We start from the raw sequence: 20,941 nt of genomic DNA, 5'->3' as shown, positions 1-20,941 counted from the left end.
TGTAACCGAAATTGTTCATTTGGTTACATTTGTACACTTTCAGTGTTATAAATGGATAAAATAACACTCAGGATCTTACTGTGCAGAAACAGGCCAGCGACCCATTTTGGATAGAGACCCTTGGTTTCAGAAACACTGCCTTAGAGAGAAATACATAGATATATAAAACATTCTCCAAAGTAGCCTTCAAAGTGGCAAGTACTTAATAGCACTTGTGTCCTCACTGATCAGTATTCAGAGCAAGAGGAGCCTGAGGGTCGGTTATATCTTACCAGCTTCTGCATGAGTGCTGGAATGGAGCAGGCAGGCAGGGGCCTGAGATTTAGTTAGCTGCCGCAATTAAGTCCAATCTCCAGTCCCTGCCGGACTGGAGACCTAGAGTTTGCCTTCCCTTTTTAATGCACAGACACCGCATTCTCTCTCATGAGCATCCCTATTGTGCTGCACTCAAAGGGGCTCCGGTACTGTTGTAATCTACAGTGTGCACTTGGCACTCAAGTATGGACACATTAAAACCTTGCTAGGTTTTCTCAGTAGCCATTACGAGGAGTACAGGTTGCTCTGTCTGAACCAGCAGTATGGTAATGTTACGCACTTCATTCATGGGATGGATTCAATATATTGAGATGTAATCCAAGATAAATGTAACGGAGAAATAAATGGGAATTGCCTCAGGGCTTTTCTTTGGAAACGATTGCTTCTCTGACTGTGATATTTGGTATCTCTCCAGCATCGGAGCAACTGCTCAGTTCACCTGTGACGAAGACCATGTGCTGCAGGGCTCCAAAACGATTACCTGCCAACGCGTGGCAGAGGTCTTTGCTGCTTGGAGCGACCACAGGCCTGTCTGCAAGGGTGAGTGGGGTTTCTGGAGAGCTAATAAAGCTGTTTGATTAAGGCACTGCCGCTGGATGTAGGCCCTATGCAGATAGAGGAAAGTTCAGTTCTGTTAATTATGTATGAAAGGCTCTGCCGCAGCACTCCACTTTTTCATAACAAAGAAGGCTTTGGTTGTGTTTTTAAACGTTCCATAATACCCCGAGCACCTGTCTGGATGTGATTCATAGAAACGCTGCTAATGGACACCTCTCTGCACACATGCTGAACACATAGGCTGTCTATCGTCAGTGCCAGTGTTATTAGGCTACTTGATTTTCCAAACACCTTTTTGATCAAGGTGTATTATGAGTTAGAGGAGTTAACACTCCCCACCCACAAAAATAAAAATAAAATGACAAAGCAATTACAACACGTTTCGACACATTGTGAGCTTGTAGATCTGCTGTTTTCACTATTTTTGAAAACGGTTAAGCCTGGTCTGTGGGTTTTATAAATATTGAACCAATTAAAAATATTTAACAAGAGCTTGTGACTAAATAATGATATGATGGCTTATTAGGGCCATCTAGGTAAAAAAAAGAAGGAAATCTCTGGGTTTAATGACTACAATGGATCCATTGGAACACAGGTTCCTTTTTTCCATTTCCTGAAAAGTAACGGTTTTGGACATACAAGGTTTCAACCCGTAATATTTGTCTTTTGATTGTTGCAGTGAAAACATGTGGGTCAAATCTCCATGGGCCGTCTGGGACCTTCACGTCCCCTAACTTCCCCATCCAATATGAGAGCAACTCCCAGTGTGTGTGGATCATCTCTGCCAGTGATCCAAACAAGGTAATGCTGCAGAGCAGTGATTCTCAACCTTTTTAATTTCAAGGAACCCAGTTTGATATGCATCAGGGGGCGGCAGTGGCTCAGGGGTAGAGTGGCCGGGTAGAGTGAATTGGAAACCGCAAGGTTCCCAGTTCGATCCCGGGCTGGGGGGCTCCCCCAGAGCTAGTGTCGAAGTGTCCTTGAGCAAGACGCTGAACCCCTAATTGCTCCCGATGCGCAGGTTGGTGTCTTGCATGGTTTCCTCCGCCATCGGTGTATGAATGTGTGTGTGAATGGGTGAATGTGATGCACAATCTATGTAAAGCGCTTTGGATAAAAGCGCTATATAAATGCACAATTTTTTTCCATTTACCATCAGGTCCCAAACCCCCATTTGATACGATTTTTGTTTTAGCTCTGGTACCCTAATCTATGCAATAAAATTCTATACGTGTAAATCCTGGGGGTCCCCAAACCCCACGTTGAGCTCCTGTGCGGCTGAGTACTTTAATAACAAACAGTATTACTGCAGTGCCTTCTGGGCACCCCCAGAAACGAGGTCTGTGAATTGCATTATATCCTGGCTCAAAAGAGTGGAGCCTTGTGGCTCATGTTTTCCAGCTGGAAATCAGTTACCAGTATTCTTGGTGAGCGATGTGGTAAATGTACGCTGAAGTATGAATTAATCTTCAGTTACCTCAACATCTGACATCTAAACTCAGTGGTTAATAAAATCGTTTCCCATGTAGATACAGATGCAGACATTGGACATCCATGTGACAATGGATACAAAAAATATATATACAGTATAATATATTTGCTTTTCAACCTCCAGAATATTAAGGGAATTATCTGGCATTCAGGGATCATCAAAAAAGAATACAGTGGAAAACGTTTTTCCAAAATTTTCCCCGTAATATAATTTAAAAAGTAAAACTTAATACATATATTCTAGATTCATTGCATATAAAGTGAAATATTTGTATTATTTAGTTGATCCTGTATAATAAAGTGAAATTGATGTAAAGTAAATACTAATGCCATGGTCATGGTATCGATTTAACATCCAATTATTGGTATTTTACCTGATACGGTACATGCAAATAAGATGATTTACAAGGTTATAGATGGTTGACTCTCCACTGTCATTAACATTAGAGCCTTAACATTGACATTTGAGCAGGTTATTTACATGACTTAACATTGTACCATTTGTCAAATCAATACAGTTAACATACTGTATATATATACCTATAAAGTGATAGTGATAAAGTGAGGAGCTTAATTAAGAAAGGTTAAGTGAGCTATATTCATGCTCGTACAAACAAGGGTAGTAGTACCTCATTAGTTCGTATGGATGTACAGTAATTGTACTGCATCTCTCGTCTCTAAACACTTGAACCCTCACCTTTGAACATTAGAGTACATTCCCTCTGTGGAGCAGATCATTTATCCAGGCTTCTTGTGTATTTATTAATGAATATATCTACAGTATTTGATGAGGTTTTCCCAGGATGAATAAAGGTTAACTCTAATACATTATATGTCTGGATGGCTTAGGTTCACACTTCGTCATTCGTTTATTTTACATACGTCGGTGCATAGAAGTGATGGAAGCTCTCACTTCACCACCGACCTCACCCGACTGCACTTAATGGTACAGAAACGGAGAGAAATAACCGCTGAATGTTATTGGCCCATCCCCAAAGCCGAGAGGTCAAAGCTGAGCTTGTAATAGCCTTTCCATACGCACTCCTGCACTCTTCTACATCTGACTGGGTCCTGTACCATATAGACCCAGTCACTGTGATCAATAAAGAGCAGTCATGCTAATAAAGAGTGCACATCCGACAAATGTTCATTCTGAAATCACAAGGACAGGCAAGTGCCGTAGTCGACCACTGATGTGCCTCGCCTAGACAAACAAGCCATTGACTTGGCACTGAATCTGTCCATTAGTGTTATGATGGTAATTATGCTTAGGCGTGGATTGTAATGAGGTTGTTATACATGCATATTCTGTGGGTATTGTCCTCCCCATGGCCAGAGATCGTGGGATGCCAAAGATTAGGAGCTGGCGATCATCATTCGCTTTTGCTGGCATCAACACATGCAGATCAACAGATGTCTTTACAGCACCTCTGTTCGTCGCAGTTCCATATCACCAAAGAATAGGCCGAGATAACAGTTTCATTCTGCTTAGCACCATTTAGCACTGCATTTGTTTTATTTTATGTACATTTGACTCTTAATAAAGCTATTATATTTCATATAATATGAATATATGGCCAATAGTAATTCTGAAATTGTATCCCACCATGACTGCCTCTCCATATTTGATTTGTGCGAGTGAATCTGAAGCCATGCCAGTGGTGGTTATTCCTCTCTGGAGGTTGTTTGTGTCCTTTGTATGCGGGGGTGTTGAGGATTGATATGGAGTACAGTATGCTTTGCTGTCTGAGTTAGAAAAACAGATGCAGTATGGGTGGATTTGTGCTCAATGTTTGGCTCCCATTCTCTATCTATTCCACTCACGATTTGAGATTTACGGATAGTTTCTGCATAATTCATCAAATGAAAGTGCTTGCATGTATGTAAAATGCAGCCATTTGGATTATGAGATGAGGGAAATAAAGGTGGATGGGGTTTTATGTTATTGTCTGAGCTAAAGCGTTGTTCCCTATGCTGCCTGGTTGAAATATGTATAAGGTATTACATATTCTATCTACACAGACTTGCTTCCCTCACAGTTAAGCCGTCGCCAAAAACACCTGTCTCCAAGGGCAGTTTGTGAACATAAGCAGCTGTTTGTATGGAAGGAATTTAATGTGTACGCTGTAAATGCTGAATGGTTCAATCATACAACTTGACAATCATTTGGAATGACTGCTTATCCTATATGAGGTTTTACCCTATATTTTAATAAAGGGGAGTAAATGTCAGTGAATGTGTCAATCAGAAAACGACATTTGATGAGTAGACTGTCTATTTCAATATAATAAAAATATTATATTGACATCTATGAGATAGTCTATACACATATACTATACACGTCTATACACATCAAACATAATTATTATGTAACACGTATGCCTTCATAGTCAAGTGTTTTTGAATAGTGGCCTATATTTCATGACAGGTTATCCAGATCAACTTTGAGGAGTTTGACTTGGAGATTGGCTATGACTCCCTAACGATCGGAGATGGACCGGAAGTAGGTGACTCAAAAACGATAATACAAGTGTAAGTATTGTCTCCATGAAACGTACAACTGAGTAAACCATAGTATGAAAAACAAAACAACACTCATAACACTGTCCTATAATGCAACTCAGTATTATGTGCTCGTGGTTTGACCATTAAAATGGAAATTAGATCAAGTGAATTTATACAACACTACAGTATATTGGAGCCTTTCTGTACCTAACTGAATTTTCGGATACATTAAATGACACAAATTTGGTGTCATCGGTATTTACACAGGGTCTTTAGATCTCCGTTTATTGCCAGTCAACGTGTTATCTTCATTAAAAGATTACTGCTGTGTGTATTGAGTTGATGTTTGATTAGTGACTTCTGCTGTGTATAGGCTTGACGTTTGATGGGGGACTTTTGACACCCGTATGTCTTTGCTTTGGCCCTTATCTGCAGACTGACAGGGAGTTTTGTCCCTGACCTGATTGTCAGCATGTCCCATCAAATGTGGCTTCATCTTCAGTCTGATGAGAGTGTGGGCTCAATCGGCTTCAAGATCAACTATAAAGGTACACTGACTTAGGAAGCCGTACTGTCTCGCTCTGTGTCTGTGTCAATGTCTGATGACTGTCTGTGTCACAGCCAGTCAAGCAATAAGCTTTCACTCTGTCTGTCATTTCCACAATGTTTTGATCCAGGACGCACAGACACAATCTTTACCTGGAGTTTTATAGATAATGATAATAGAAAATGTCAAAATGGTTGACTTAATTCTTAACTTACCCCTATTTCCCCTCCTTTCCTTCTCCCTGCCTCCTTCCCATCACCCATCCTCTCTTCCATCCATCTCTCACTCACAGAAATTGACAAAGAGAGTTGTGGTGACCCCGGAACACCTCTGTATGGCTACCAAGACGGCAGTGGCTTTTTAAACGGTGATGTACTGCGATTTGAATGCCAGTTTGGATTTGAGCTGATTGGGGAGAGAATGATAACGTGCCAGAACAACAATCAGTGGTCCGCTAATATCCCCATCTGCATATGTGAGTTGAAAGCATATTTATTTCCCCCTCACTTGTTTCCCTGTGCCAAGAAATGAAACGATTACTAAAGTTCACTATAACACGAGGGATTATTGTGTTGTTGAATGGGCTTTTAAAGACATTTATGTGTTTAAACAGACATCAACCCGATCTTAAACAGGAATATGATAACATATGGTTGTTGCATTATGTTTGGGTTTATCTGTTCGAACACAAATCAATGTACAGTATATATAACACAGCACAAAATGCTAAAACGAAAGAGAGGGAGTATTTTGTACGCTTGTTTTAAAATACCTTCTGTGATATATACCTGAAGAAAATACATTACCCATTTTCATAACAGATATCTATAGTTTCTGTAATGTAGCAGTAGTACCCTTGGGGACGGTGTGTGGCTTTGCTGTGTGGACATATTTCTGTATTTCATTTACACCAACCCATCCACTCACTCTCTTGCCGTCTCATGAATCTCCAACTACTCAGCAGCACCCAGGAGAACACTGTTGTCTCCTAATTGCAGAGCTAGTTACTAAATGCTGAGTTTGTGCTCCACTGATTGTGTTAATGTATAATCCACAATATAGATTGTAATGTGACAGGTGAGAGTTGTTGCAAAATTAATTCCCTGATTGCACTATTAAATATTAAATATTGAATCTAATCTACTTCTGCCTCTCTCGGTCAGTCCCGTGTTTCTCCAACTTCACGGCGCCCATGGGCACGGTGTTGTCTCCCGACTACCCAGAAGGCTACGGCAATAACCTCAACTGTGTGTGGCTGATCATCTCCGAGCCCGGGTCCAGAATCCACCTGGCCTTCAATGACTTTGATCTTGAGCCACCGTATGACTTTCTTACTATCAAAGATGGCGACCAGTCAGGAGCCATGATGCTCGGCCGCTTCTCAGGGGCCGAGGTTCCTTCTCACATGACGTCCAATAGCAACGTTTTGCAGTTGGAATTCCAGGCTGATCACTCCATGTCTGGGCGAGGGTTCAACATCACCTACAGCAGTGAGTAGTTTGAAATAAATGGTTCATTCAATGCTTGCTTATTATCAACCAGTGTTGGAACTAACACGTTACAAAATATTACTGTAGTAACATACTGTATCTAGGTACGTTTTCCAGATTGGTAACGCTGTTACAATTACTGACATTTGAATGGTAACTTAATTTGTTACTTTAAGTGAAAATAGCCGACAACTTCAGAGAATGAAAGGTTTATTATGAATCTGACTTCTACTCTTACACTAGCCCCCTCCTCTCGCTGCAGCTGCGGAGCAGCAACATGACTACTCGCTCGGTGTTCAAAGTGTTGTGTTGTGAAGAGGGGATGATCGGCTCAATCAATTCTTACCTTTTTCTGTATTGTACCAAAAAAAGTAAGGTAGTCCCAATTTGCTTCAGATGCCTGTAGTTCTGACCGTCTGCAAATAATTCATCGATGGGTTGAAACAACCTTTTAAACCAGGTTTTTAGCCATGTTGAATATTAGACACGCGTTCATGATCGGGAACACGCATGCTCGTTCAAGATCACGTTGAGCTGTCTGCTCCAGTCTAAAGCCAAGGCAGAACTAAAAAGACATGGTTTCAATGTTGTTGTTGAAGACATTCCTATATATACTAGTTTTCATCATAGAGAGCTACAATAGATGAAAGTTGAGAGTTGTTGTCTCGTGCTGCAGTAACATGAAAATGTATACCTTAATTTTGAAGCAAAAGAGTAACGTAACTAGTTACTTTTATAATGCATAACTAAGTTACTTTTTGAGAGCAGTAACTAGTAACTATAACAAGTAACTTGCCCAACACTGTACAGTTAGTTGCTACTGAGATCAGTATTTTTCATTTGGCCTGTCCGACAAATCACGCTAGACATGCATCACTTCTGGGATTTACCACTATGCGCCACTAGGGGCAGCACAGATCTACAAAGCTATTCAGAGACAAGAGAAGTGTATTTTGTTAGTTAGTTCGGTTGTTTGTTTATTTCGGCTTGGGTGGTGGGGCAAACATATTTGCGAGAAAGTATTTATTGGGCAATGTTAGCCGTTGTCTGTTGTCTACAACATGTACGTTTTGTTGCCTCGGACTCATAGAATAATGGTTAATGGCCACGGCTGTAATATGTTTTCATCCCCGCTCACCAGATCGAATCTCACGCATAGCAGGCTGTTTAAACTTGTTCAGCTTAAAACTACCGCATGAGCCTCCGTTTTACATTATGTAGGCCTACTGTATCTTCATTAAGTATGGATGAGATCAGGGTAGGGATTGTTAGGTTGCCCATGTTACTTATGTGCTTATGTTATTTTAGGTTGCTGTTTAATATAATACACTATATGACCAAAGGTCAGTGAACACCCTTTCTAATTAGTCTTTCTAATTAGTGACCTTTGTTCCAGTGAATGGACATATTAATGCTACAGCTACCATGACATTCTAGACCAGTGGTTCCTAACCTTTTTTCCATGGAGCCCCCCTTCTTACATCTGATATGCTGAGACCACTACACAATGCGTGTGTGCACACACACACACACACACACAACACACACACACACACACACACACACACACACACACACACACACACACACACACACACACACACACACACACACACACACACACACACACACACACACACACACACACACACACACACTAGATAGTTATCTTGTGAGCTTGTAGATCTGCTATTTTTGCTTTTTGTTTTACACTTTTTGATTATTATTATTTTTTATATTACATTTTGGACTATTCTTTGACATTTAAGGACGTGCCCAAAATAGGGTTGCTAGGTTGAAAATAGATGAAAATAAGTTATGATTTTGTGCAACATGTTTAAAATGTTGAACTCATGCCCGCCCTTTGATCTTTGCAGAAGGCTGTTTGCCCACCACAACACACCCCCATGAATGAAATATTTTATTGAGATGACTGAGGGAGAACTTTACTGGCCTTCGCAAAGCTTTGACCTTAACCCTATCATACACCTTTGGGATTAATTTGAGCACTGAATGCGAGCCAGGCCTAATCTCCCAACATCAGTGTCTGACCTCATTAATGGTCTTGGCTGAAGGATAACAAATTGCACCAGCAATGTTCCAAGTAGTGAAAAGCCATCTCAGAATTGTAGAGAATGTTATAGTAGCAAGGGGGGGGGGACTAACTCCATATCAGTGCCCGTAATTAGCCTCCCTTTATCCACAAGAGCTAATGAGCTCCGACACTGATGCTGGGCGATTAGGCCTGGCTCACATTTGGCGTTCCGAATTCATCCCAAGGTGTTTGATAGGGTTAAGGTCAGAGCTCTGTGAAGGCCATCTCAACAAACCATTTCTGTATGGGGTAGCATGGGCGGAAGGACGGGGGACAGGGACACGGGGGACAGGGACGGGGGTTGGTTGCCTTCTGCAAACTCTTGCCACAAAATTGACTTTTGGTTTCACACTTTCACACACGCGGAAATGTGTTTTTGAAGACAGTCGAGACTAAAGGCCAGACCGCACCAATGCAACTAGTCGCAACTGCAATTGGGGATAATGGTGGCAAGTAGTTGCAAGTACTTGCATGTTGCAAGGAGTTGCATTGGTGTGGACTGGATTAGTTAACATTCATTAGCAGCTTGAACAATGCAATACATTTATGTTTGAAGATATGGTTCTATGCAGAAGCCCCCCCTTTTTATCCTTCAGGATAAAGCATGGGTCATGCAATGCCCCCCCCCCATCAGCTGTCAGTCAGCTGATGTGTTTAGTTGCTCAGCTGAGCCATCAACTGACTATAATATGTCATACAGAGATAGGAGCTTGAATAAGTGGCCTGCCTGAACTAATGCCGTGATCAATTTGATATAAATGGGGACATGGCGAGGTCATTTATCCTACTATCCTATCATACTATAAAATGAAGAAAACTCTGTTTGCATGTCGGTCCATCATTCTGTCCTCATCCATTTCTCTCCTCTGTAGGTTCACCAATCAATCTGAAATTGCACATGGGCATTGACTATTGGCAATTTGTCATTCAGGGACTATGTGATACCATGCCTATATTTTCTGCCCATACTGTATAATGGAGATCCCTTATGTCATCAGTATGCCCATATGTGGGCATATCGGCGGTTCTGGACAACCGGATCTCCACATGACTATATATGGGCGTATCGGTTGGATCTGCGATTCTGGACAACCGCGCCTACCTAACTGACTCGACTCCCTCGGGTTGCCTGTGACGCACGCACACCGAGTTTGAAGTCGGTCCGTTGGACGTTTCTCGAGATACGTGAACTACAGAGACACACGCACAGACGGTGGCACATTTATAGTAGGATATGTACACAGTGTTGCACCCTTTTTTAGCGTTTTCCTATTTGATTTTAATTAACAAGATCAAATGTTTTATGGTCATGGTTTATCAGGACGCTGGTTGGCTTGATTCTAGGCTTAAAACTCTTCATATAAGGATTTTTGGAAACGTCTGGGGTGAACAAATTCTCTTCCGGAATCACTGCCGTTCTAAAAGTGGACAGCCACTGACTGTTGAGCTCTATTAGTAGTGTGCTGTACCTGGGTGCAGTGCTTTGGCGACTGAATTTTCTCTGTGACATCTATAAAGGATCTATCTATACACACACAATGCTAAAGAGAATGCCAGCAGAGAAAGAGCTGGCTCAACGGTGCAAAGTTATGAAGGACTTTGATTTAAACACATGGCAAGCAGCAGACCCAGCAAGGCTGGCCTATTATAGATTCGGAGCACCGTAGTCAATAAAGCGCAGAAGCTTTAATTACAAAACGGTCTCTGAACAATTGGGTCGGCCAGAACCCACAGTAGCACTCGGTGTGCTACAGTGACCTAATGACCAATCGACAGATGGGAACTTTTATAGTTCCAGTACGTGCTCATTCTCAAAACATAATGGTCAGATGAGTCATCAGATGAGTACTTTTTCAACATATTCTCCACAAGTGGGTGATTCTCATGAGAGCAACTCTTCCTCAGGTGATGCATTTCAGAGTTCAGTAGCGCAAAAAACAATTGTCTACAGAGATGTTGAAAAAAGTGATAATGGTCAGATGAGTCATCTCTAACCATTCTCCACAAGTGGGTGAGGGCATGTGTGATGTACACCAAGAGAGCAGTACAGGCCTGAATGCTTGACCCCTAATAGTGAGGGGGTCTGGTGGCTCTGTTATGTGTGTGTGTGGGGGGGGGGTTCCTGGCATGGTTTGGGTCCACTTGTCTCTTTAAGGGAGGGAAGGGTCATTGCAAATCTATACAAAGTTATTCTGAGTGATCACCTCTATCCTATGATTATATATTTCTATCCTGATGGGAGTCGCCTCTAGTGGGTTTCCTTTTAGCATACTGTATACAAATGGCCTGAATTGTCAGAATTGGATTATCAATTGATTTTGTTTGTGTTGTTAATTGAGTATATTATGTGTTGCATTCAAGGCTGCTGTGTTGCTTGTGAAATTTCATCTAAGCTGACTATAGTATCGTATTATTGCCTACATTGTCTCACAGTGAGGTTTCAAAAAAAGATCTACCTGACAGGATGTTAATGTTATTAAATTACAGGGATGATGTGCAGCATTGCACCATCTGTATTTTTTTTTGGTTTAGAGCTGTTGGTCTAAGATAGTGGCATTGTTTGAATAACAGAGCTCAAAGAGTGGCGGAATAAATTATTCTGTCATAGCCGCTAACTGGATGGCAGAAATTATAGATTTTGCATTGTCCTTCTACACAGCTTGATCAACTACCAGAAGGCACACCCCAATAATAATACTCAGACACTGATGCAGCAACTGATGCATATTGTCAAATGAAATAAAGGCTAATGCGCCGCCGGATCTTACCGACGCGGGACCAACTCGAGTCATACAATTTCAACCACCGTTTGTGGTCGCCAGAGCTAGTTGGAGACATAACGTGTTTCTCAATAATAAACACAAGACTGATTATCTGTGGACATTCCTAGGTGAAAATGAGTGTATTCACTGGGGAGGAGAATGCTGGAGATGGCTCTAATGAATGTACAAAATGAGACCAGTGGGATGTTTTATACTGTATCTGCTCCCATGCATACGTATAATCTAACATAATTGCTCCTGTACGCAATATAAACTGTTTAATTCTGATTGTCAGAAAAAATGGAACTGTTTGTCGAAGCAGCACTGGATGGCATAACTTTTGCATTTAACAATGTTTCATAATGTTGTTCTATACAGCATGATCAAGTGCCAGGAGGCAGATCCCAATAATAATACTTACACTGTATTACACATTAATCTTTGTCTCTGTAGTCTAGCTCATAGTCACTTGATTCCGAGATGTACCTAATTTGGTGAAACCTTGCACACAAAAGCTTGCCACATTTGTGGCGCCCCCCTATTGAAGTGAAATCGCATTTGACACGTTGTTTAGAGCCCCTTCAATATATGACTCAAATTTGGGGTGTATTGGACCTCAAATTCAATGCTTTTGGCCAATTTTTTAATAGGCCCTTCCCACACATTTTAAAAGCCAGTTTTAGCCAATTGGTATGGAATATCGAAAATCTGTATGATACATTTGTATTACTTGAGTCCATATAGATCATGTGTAGCAATTTGTGTGAGTTTTGGTCAAAACAGGTTGGAGAAACAAACATGTTTTAAAGAAAATTCAACATGGTGGAAAAGCTACAGTATTTAAGCGGAAATGGGCATGGCCTATATGGGGAACTGCGTCATGAACCAAGGAATTCAGGAAATTGACTTCCTTGGCCTACTGGCAGTGTGCATAACGATTTTTGTGCTGGTCCTTCTTGTTGATTGCAAGATTATCTCTGGATACACAGACAGGGGTGAAAACATCACCTCCAGCCCCCTTTGGCCGGCTCAAATACCAAGCCTGATAAAATCGGCCTTACAAACTTATGAAGCAATAAGCAGTAAATCAGTAAGCAGCACTGTAAATGTCCTTGTGAAACCATTAGACAATCTTTTAGACTTGAAATATTCAACTGTTAACTGATACAATTAAAATAGCTGATATTATAATGTACTTCAGGTTAGTGTCTGGAACATTTTTTGCTTACATTGCGTGCAGAACAGTTTACCTTTTCTGCAGATAAGATGACACCAGCACCTCTAATTCTCCTGAACTTCAAACTGACTTTTTTTTGTTACATTCTTCATTTTAATTAAAAGCCTGATGTCTAACTGTATAGATTGTTTATTTAGTATGCCAACAGATGTGTGCAGAATGAAAGAAGTGGCATAAGTTGGTAACTGGTGTCTTAGAGGAGCTGGTGGAGGGTTATTTCTTCCTTTTCTAAGTATATCCATTTTCCCTGCTGATAAGACCCCATTTAGTTATTCACAAAAAAGTGACCGATTTATTCACTAGATCTTGTTCTCTTTCTTCTCATTACAAGCATTCGGGCACAACGAGTGCCCTGACCCTGGTGTCCCATTGAATGCACGGCGCTTTGGGGACAGCTTTCAGCTGGGAAGCTCCATCTCTGTGGTATGCGAGGAAGGCTTCATTAAGACACAGGGGGCTGACACCATCACATGCCAGTTGGAAGAGGGCAAGGTGATGTGGAGCGGACTTATACCCAAGTGTGAAGGTACTGGTCTTGAATAATGAATACATTGTCTGATGGGCCAATGAATGAACAGACTGCTAAGTGGCAGACAGGGGAAGGGAGGGACGGACGGAACTACTCTACCTTCCTCTCTTTTTTTCTAATCCTCCCCCCAACCTTCCATCCTCTCTTCCATCATATGCCAACCATCCCTCTGTTATTCACCCAATCCCGTCATACTATATCCATTCTTGTTCCTCTCTGTTATCTTCACTTTCACTCACCTCCTGCTTCAAACTTACATTCCTCTTTCTGCCTCACTCATTCTTTAACTTCCTTCAACCCAACCTTCTCCATTCCTTTTGCCTTTCTTCCTCTTTTCTCCTTGCATCTATCTTCTCACTCTACCATCACTCCACCATCCATGCTCTCTTCCCTCCCAATTCAACTTCCCCTTCAACTCCTCCCCCACGCTTTCACCTTTATCCTCCTTTATCCCCTCCATTCCTCCATTTTCTGCTCCTACACCTTTGCCCCTGCAGCTCCCTGTGGGGGCCACTACTCCGGGCCCTCCGGTGTCATCCTGTCCCCAGGGTGGCCGGGTTACTACAAAGACTCCTTGAGCTGTGAGTGGGTCATTGAAGCCGAGGCGGGACGTTCCGTCAAGATCAGCTTTGACAGGTCTGTATGACACTGCTACAGTGACTCATCCATGGAGAGGAAAATACACACGCGTACACATGCACGCGAGTGCATGCATGCATGCACACACGCATACACACACACACACACACACACACACACACACACACACACACACACACACACACACACACACACACACACACACACACACACACACACACACACACACACACACACACACACACACACACACACCCTCTCTCTCTCTACAGTATATGCAACAACAACCTTTCTCTTAAAAAGGGTGGCTGTTCAACTGGGTGAAAAGGACATGGAATGCAGCTTAGTGTCTGCTTTATAACTGTGCTTCACAATAAAAAAGATTTGAAACAGAAAATGCTGAAAGTAATTTTATTCTGTCCCTTATGCAATAACTGTAATAACGAGAAAAAAATTGTCATGTTTCAAGGCATTTATTATATCTTCATATAAAAAAGGCAAACCATCAAATTTTTATTATCCTTGCAACCTCGCTGCTGTGAATGAATGAATGAATGAATGAATGAATGAAATTTTTATTTTCGTGTCATGCCACCATTTTGGCCCATCCCATATGGGATTATATGACACATTACACAAAAGAAAACAAGACATTAACAGTCCATTAACAGTCCTTCCTGTTCATATTACGTCCTTCCTTATAACATACCACTTAAATAAAACATGCGTATAGTACTTATATGAACAAAATAAGAACAAAAAAAAGAAAATCCCATTTTACATATAAATGGCCCTCCTCCTCATTGACCAGGCCTTGTCAAGAAATGAAGCAAATGAAAAAATATCATGTTGAAAGAGACATTTCAGCTTCTCTGAATCCTCCAACCACACAAGTTCATATTTAGGATCTACCTTATTAAAAAGTCTCTGCCTGATAGAGTTGTAGAATGGACAATACAAAACAAAATGCATTTCATTTTCAATTTCATTAAGATCACACAAACCACATAATCTATCCTCCTCAACCGTGCCTACATATCTACCCGTCTCAATATGAAGACCAAGTATGCCAGCCCTGATTTGAGCACATAGGCTTCGTTTCTTTTTTGACAAATGATACAATACATAATTTTCTGTACAATAGACATGTTTTATGTCACAATAAGTACGGAGCTTTGGTTTACACCATATATCCAGAGCCCATCTGTCCTTTATTTGTTGAAAAATAGTTTCTTTTATTACCATAGTCTCTACTTTTTCTTTATTATAAAAATGGTCTTCATACCCTGATCTCAAAAGAATGTCATACATGTCCGTAGCCCATGCGCCCTTGATCAAAATGTCCCACTCGAAGACCTTTCTTACAATTCTATTGGTGTTCAGCCCCAGTATTCTATTCCACAAACGTACCATGTGCTCACTCCACCGTACCTCATTGGGTTCCCACCCCATATCTCCCATGATGGCCAGGGTTGGCGTAAATTTGTGTACTCCCAAGAAGTACCGCATAGCTCTATTGTGGACAGCCTCACTTTTAGGATATTGTTTAAATCCCCACACTCCTGCTACGTAATCCAACACTGGACACACACAAGCCTGGTATAGTTTGGAGTAGGTAGAGAAACCCATATCCCTCAGGATCTTTGTTTTAGCTATGACTCCTCCTAGTGCTCTATTTGCTGATTCTGTCAATAAAGTGGTTCCTTTTATAAAATGCATATGCTCATCCAAATAAAAGCCCAGATATTTATAGAACTTTGTATAATTCAACTTTGATCCCCCAAATTGGAATTGGAAGTCACTTGTGCGCATGGCAGGGTTTTTAAAATGCATGATTTCAGTTTTCTTTTCATTTATCAAAAGTCTCCATTTTTTACACCAGTTACTTGCACATGTTAGCATTCTTTGTAAGTCAACTTCTGTCTCTGCTATTAAGATAATGTCGTCAGCATACATTAAAATGCTGACATATTCACTTCCATATTTGACTCCACAATTTAGTGGTTTGATTTGATTAGCTAAATCATTAATAAATACAGCGAACAAGGTAGGGGACAAAGCGTCCCCCTGTTTCACTCCTGATGGTGTGGGAAACCAGTTGGTACAAGCATCATTTACCTTTACACATGCTTGTGGTGCACTATAAAGTGAGCTAATTGCCTGATAAAACTTTCCATCTACACCAGTCTTAATCAATCTATAGGCAAGAAGGTCTCTATTGACAAAATCAAAGGCTTTTTGGAAGTCAATAAAGCACGCGTATGTTGATTTGTTTACCTTCAGTCTATTTCTTACTATGGCACATACTGTATAAATGTGGTCAATACAAGCCCTGGATTTACGAAAGCCATTCTGCTCCTCTACCAGAAGCTGTTCTTTCTCTAAAAATTCCATCAATCTCTCATTAAGTAAAGATGAATACAATTTATAAACTGTGCTCATCAAACTAATTCCCCTATAATTAAGGGGAACTCTAGGATCATTTTTCTGTGATTTTGGTATGGGGCTTATGATGGACTTAGACCATATTGATGGTATTCTACTGTGTTCAAAACAATTGTAAAACAAATTAAACAAAATTTGGGCAAGCTTAGGTGATTTTAGAATTTCATTTGGTAGGTCTTCTATACCTGTAGCTTTTCCTATTTTAGCTTTGTCAATAACCTTTAGCACTTCCCCCATAGAAATCTCCCTATTAAGGTCCCCATTACTTTGAAATGTTGCTTCTTGCATTTCTTTTTCCCAGTTGTTTTTTAATCGACACATTTCCTGAAAGAAATCATCATCAAAGCCTATTGCATCATTTTCAAATAGAGTGGCAAAATCTTTTTCCCATTTAGACAACACTTGTGAAGTCTCTCTTATCAGATTTCCCCCTTCTCCCCATACTTCCATTGGAATTAATTTTTTACGTCTTGGTCCTAACTTATTAATTTCACTCCAGAAGTGCTGAGGGCTTGATGATTGGATTTCTTCCAGATACAATAGCTGACCTCTTTGGTATCTCCGTTTAAAGAAACGGTATCTCTTATCAAATGCATGCTGACATTGTCTGAAATTATCTAACAGTTTCTGCCTGTCCCCTATAGCTCCTTTACATCTTAAAAACAATCGTTCTGCACTATGCATAGAGTACCACAGATCCTGCAACTCTTTATTCCAGTATGGTTTGCTTTGCTTAATTCTCTTTGTTTTAGTTGTATATGGCTTGTCCTGGGAGTATTTTCCCATTTCATCATGGACTAATTTACATAGATCACCATACCAACTATCTAACATCTCCTGTGTAGTAAAACAAGCCTGCTGTCTATCCACCAGGTCTATCAATGCTTTGCATCTCATATTAGAACACAAAAAATCATTTGGTAGTTTTCTGCTTACACTTCTTTTATAAGGTTTAAGTTGTTGGTCACTTTCCCTCGCTAAATCTACATCTATCTTAGTTCCATAACCTACTGTAAAATCCATTACTAACAGGGAATGGTCAGGCACTTTACTACGTTCTCCAATGAGATGCATGCAACCAGTTAATTCTACCATTTGATTAGAAGTTATCACTTTGAACAATGTACATGTTTTCAAACACTCATAAGGAGTTGCTATATAATCTACAACTGCTTTTCCTTTTATAGATACTGAGGTGTAGTTGTCATTTAGTGGACATATTCTGCCATTTACAATACACATTTTGGAGTCTTTAAGAAATTCTATCAATGATTCTCCGTGTTTATTTACCCCCTCATCTAGAACAACTCTCATTGGCACATCATCAATTTCCCTCACATAGTCCTCTAGGTTACCAGTTCTACCATTTACATCACCACAAACATAAATGGCATCCACATCGGAATATAAATACATGTGACTCAGTAAATGACCAAAAAAACCGGATGCATCTCTTCCCCATGGGGATGTCTCAGGGGGAAGGTAGCATGAAAAAACAACAAAACAATATTGTGAACTCAAGCTAATAAAATGTAAACCAAGAATTCCATCCACCTCTTTACTGATCACTTTAATTTTATATGAACTTAATAAGTCACATTTAACACAAATACCAACCCCCCCTGAACCCCTTGGTGCCTTAACATGCTTTTCTCTATTATTCCCATACCAGACATACCCATCCAAGTCAATAGAAGCCTCTCCCGTTAGATGAGTTTCATTTAATGAGATTATGTCTGGTCGTAGGTGATTTAAAATCACAGTTCTTAACTCACGGTTCTTGTCTGTCCATCCGTTTACATTCCAGTGGATTAAAGAGAGATTTTTGGCATCAATCTGTGTGGTTGTAGACGCGGCTCACTTCTCTCCTTTTTTCTCTGACGTCACGACCCTGCCAACTCCGGAGCGGTCAGGTTCACGTCCACGTTCAGTGTCCCGTCTCATTACTCGGCCATTCCCGGTGACGAAGAAGTCCTTTCCCGATGGCATCTCTTCAAGGATAGTTCTGAAGTTGAGATCGATCAGACGTTCAGTGTGTGATTTGGCTGATCTAATATAGACCTTGCCAAATGTCGTGTTGTCCTTAAGCTCCCTTTTTTGTCTCAGCACTGCCACTTTATCTCCAGTTGTGTTCAGTTCCATCTTAATCAGCCCCGGGCCCCGTCCTCTCGGTACCAGCCGTTCCACGGCAACAATCACCGGTACCGGGTCGCACCGCAGCCCCTCAGCCAGCAGCGCGTTCATTCTCTGCATAAGATCCTCACCATCTTCAAACAGCAGGCCCGAGATAACGATGGAAACATCGGGGTCGAATTCTGCACGTTTAACTTTCTTGTTAAAGTTGGCTTCCACCTGGTCGATTCTCGCAATTACGTGCCCGATTTCCATATCCACATTGGCTTGAATCTCGCTTTGTTTTTTTTGCAGTTCTGCTCTCATGTTGTCTTGGTTCTGCTTTACCAGTGTAACCATCGAGTCACGCAGACTGTTGATTTTACCATCAAGTTGTTTCTCCAGAGAGGAACCCATTTGTTCAATTTTGTCTTTAAATGTCTTCTCCAGCGAGCAGCGTGTCTCGTCCATTTTCTCATTTAGTTTCTTCAGCTCTTCCATGACCGACATATCGTTTAGAGCCGTGTCTTTTTTAGCACTTCTGAGCGATATCTTATCACCTCCGTCACTCATATTTAATACTCTTCAATTTGATAACACTTATGTCATTTCGATTTGTTTGTCTCCGTTTATCTTAGTTTGTTCTCTTAATTTGTTTGGAGCACACGCAAACGCGCGTCTCTCTGTGATCTGCAATCTTGTAAAAAGACAAAACTGCTTTGGTTGTGAATGTATTTTCCCTCAAGCTACAGTATAGTCTGAATGTGCTGAGGTTCTCTGTCATTGTGCAGAGCCTAGGTACAGTGTAGTAGTTTATAGTGACATATACTAGAGGCGATGTGTTCATTTGTTTGCATTGATAACAGAGAAATATATATACAGTATATATTTTTTTCCCCTCATTAACAACGTCTTAAGGTTCTTTGTTACTCGTTATTGACGGGCACTTCCGAGCTCTGAGTGCTGAGTCTTCTCTGTGCTCAACATCATCACTCACCCACAGGACTGATGGAAACGTTTTCTAAAAGATATTGAATTTGGACACAAATAATGTGCTCTACAGCTCTCTCCCTCTCCCTCACTCTTTCTTTCTCTCTGTCCCTCCCTCTTTCATCCCCTCTCCCTTCCTTCATTATACGTCAGGTTTCAGACGGAGCTCAGTTATGACTTCCTGGAGGTGCATGATGGCCCCAACCTGCTCTCTCCTCTGATTGGCTCATTCAACGGAACCCAGGTGCCACAGTTCCTGTTTAGCAGCAGTAACTTCCTGTACCTGCTCTTCACCACTGACAACAGCCGATCCAACAGTGGCTTCAAAATCTATTATGAAGGTCAGAGCACCTGCACTACAACCTGTACAACAGGTGTTGATAATGCTAGTTACACATGTATTAAACTCTATTAATGTCTTGTTAATGCAAAACGTGTTTACGTTATTCTATAATGCTATTTTTAGGTTTCTTAACTTTTCATGTAAAGCCAGTCTTTCTCACTTCCATTGTTCTTTGGAGCTGTTCTATTTACACAGCAGATACTGTATCCTATACAAATGTATTTGTATAGGACCTTTACAGAACAGTATGCTAAAGACTATTAAAACAACAGGACATACTGTAAGAACATGCACAGAACTAAACAAAGTCCAGTCTAAACAGATGGTTTAGCTGCTTTTTAGGAGTCAGCAGTGTCCAAGGGGAGGGAGTTCAACACTTTAGGAGCCCCTCTTGCAAGGACTCAATCATCTTTAGTTGTTAGTCTTGACCGTGGGACAGCCAGTAAACCTGGTCAGAAGTGGCATAGTAGTCTGTTAATGAAACACGGGATATTACAAATGATATCTTCTTCTAGTAACATATAGAGAAGGACATTGGGGTCTTGTTTCTGGTGGGTGACATGGTCATGAGAACAGGTAGTATTATTACAACTAATCTAATGATTTTAAGTGCCTGGGTTCCCAGGGTTAAACTAAATTAATTTAAGCTCACAGCTGTTAGTTTTTTTTAACAACTCTAGATTTACACCACAGACATACATGTATTTTTTTCAATATAAGCAATTCTAGCATGAAGTTGGCTGACCATAGGGTTCATTTATATTACTTCATGACTTTGCACATTGGCATTGGCTTCAATATACTGTTGGAAGAGAGTTAAACATTCCAACATAAAATTTTACAGTAGGCTACAAGTAGGCTTCACAATTGTTGCAGTTTCAACAGTAGTTAAACCCCTCTGTTACAGTATTAGTGTCCTCCA

General features: G+C 40.8%; 1 protein-coding gene across 1 annotated transcript in view; it reads left to right on the top strand.

The window, feature by feature from the left end:
- Window positions 1–20,941, top strand: part of LOC308083154 (CUB and sushi domain-containing protein 3-like) — a gene marked incomplete at its 5' end in the record, with an annotated part of 383,054 nt that overhangs the window by 106,155 nt on the left and 255,958 nt on the right. Inside the window, 9 exons of the mRNA XM_080425319.1 lie at window positions 731–855; window positions 1,553–1,674; window positions 4,793–4,896; window positions 5,305–5,417; window positions 5,709–5,891; window positions 6,580–6,906; window positions 13,332–13,526; window positions 14,027–14,165; window positions 19,830–20,017. Of these exons, the coding sequence (XP_080281445.1) occupies window positions 731–855; window positions 1,553–1,674; window positions 4,793–4,896; window positions 5,305–5,417; window positions 5,709–5,891; window positions 6,580–6,906; window positions 13,332–13,526; window positions 14,027–14,165; window positions 19,830–20,017 (1,496 nt within the window). The remainder of the gene's footprint in view (window positions 1–730; window positions 856–1,552; window positions 1,675–4,792; window positions 4,897–5,304; window positions 5,418–5,708; window positions 5,892–6,579; window positions 6,907–13,331; window positions 13,527–14,026; window positions 14,166–19,829; window positions 20,018–20,941) is intronic.

The sequence above is a fragment of the Gymnoscopelus braueri genome (genome assembly GCF_963280865.1).
Source record: "Gymnoscopelus braueri genome assembly, chromosome: 4".
Classification (NCBI taxonomy): domain Eukaryota; kingdom Metazoa; phylum Chordata; class Actinopteri; order Myctophiformes; family Myctophidae; genus Gymnoscopelus; species Gymnoscopelus braueri.
This window is presented reverse-complemented; position numbering and strand designations above follow the sequence as displayed.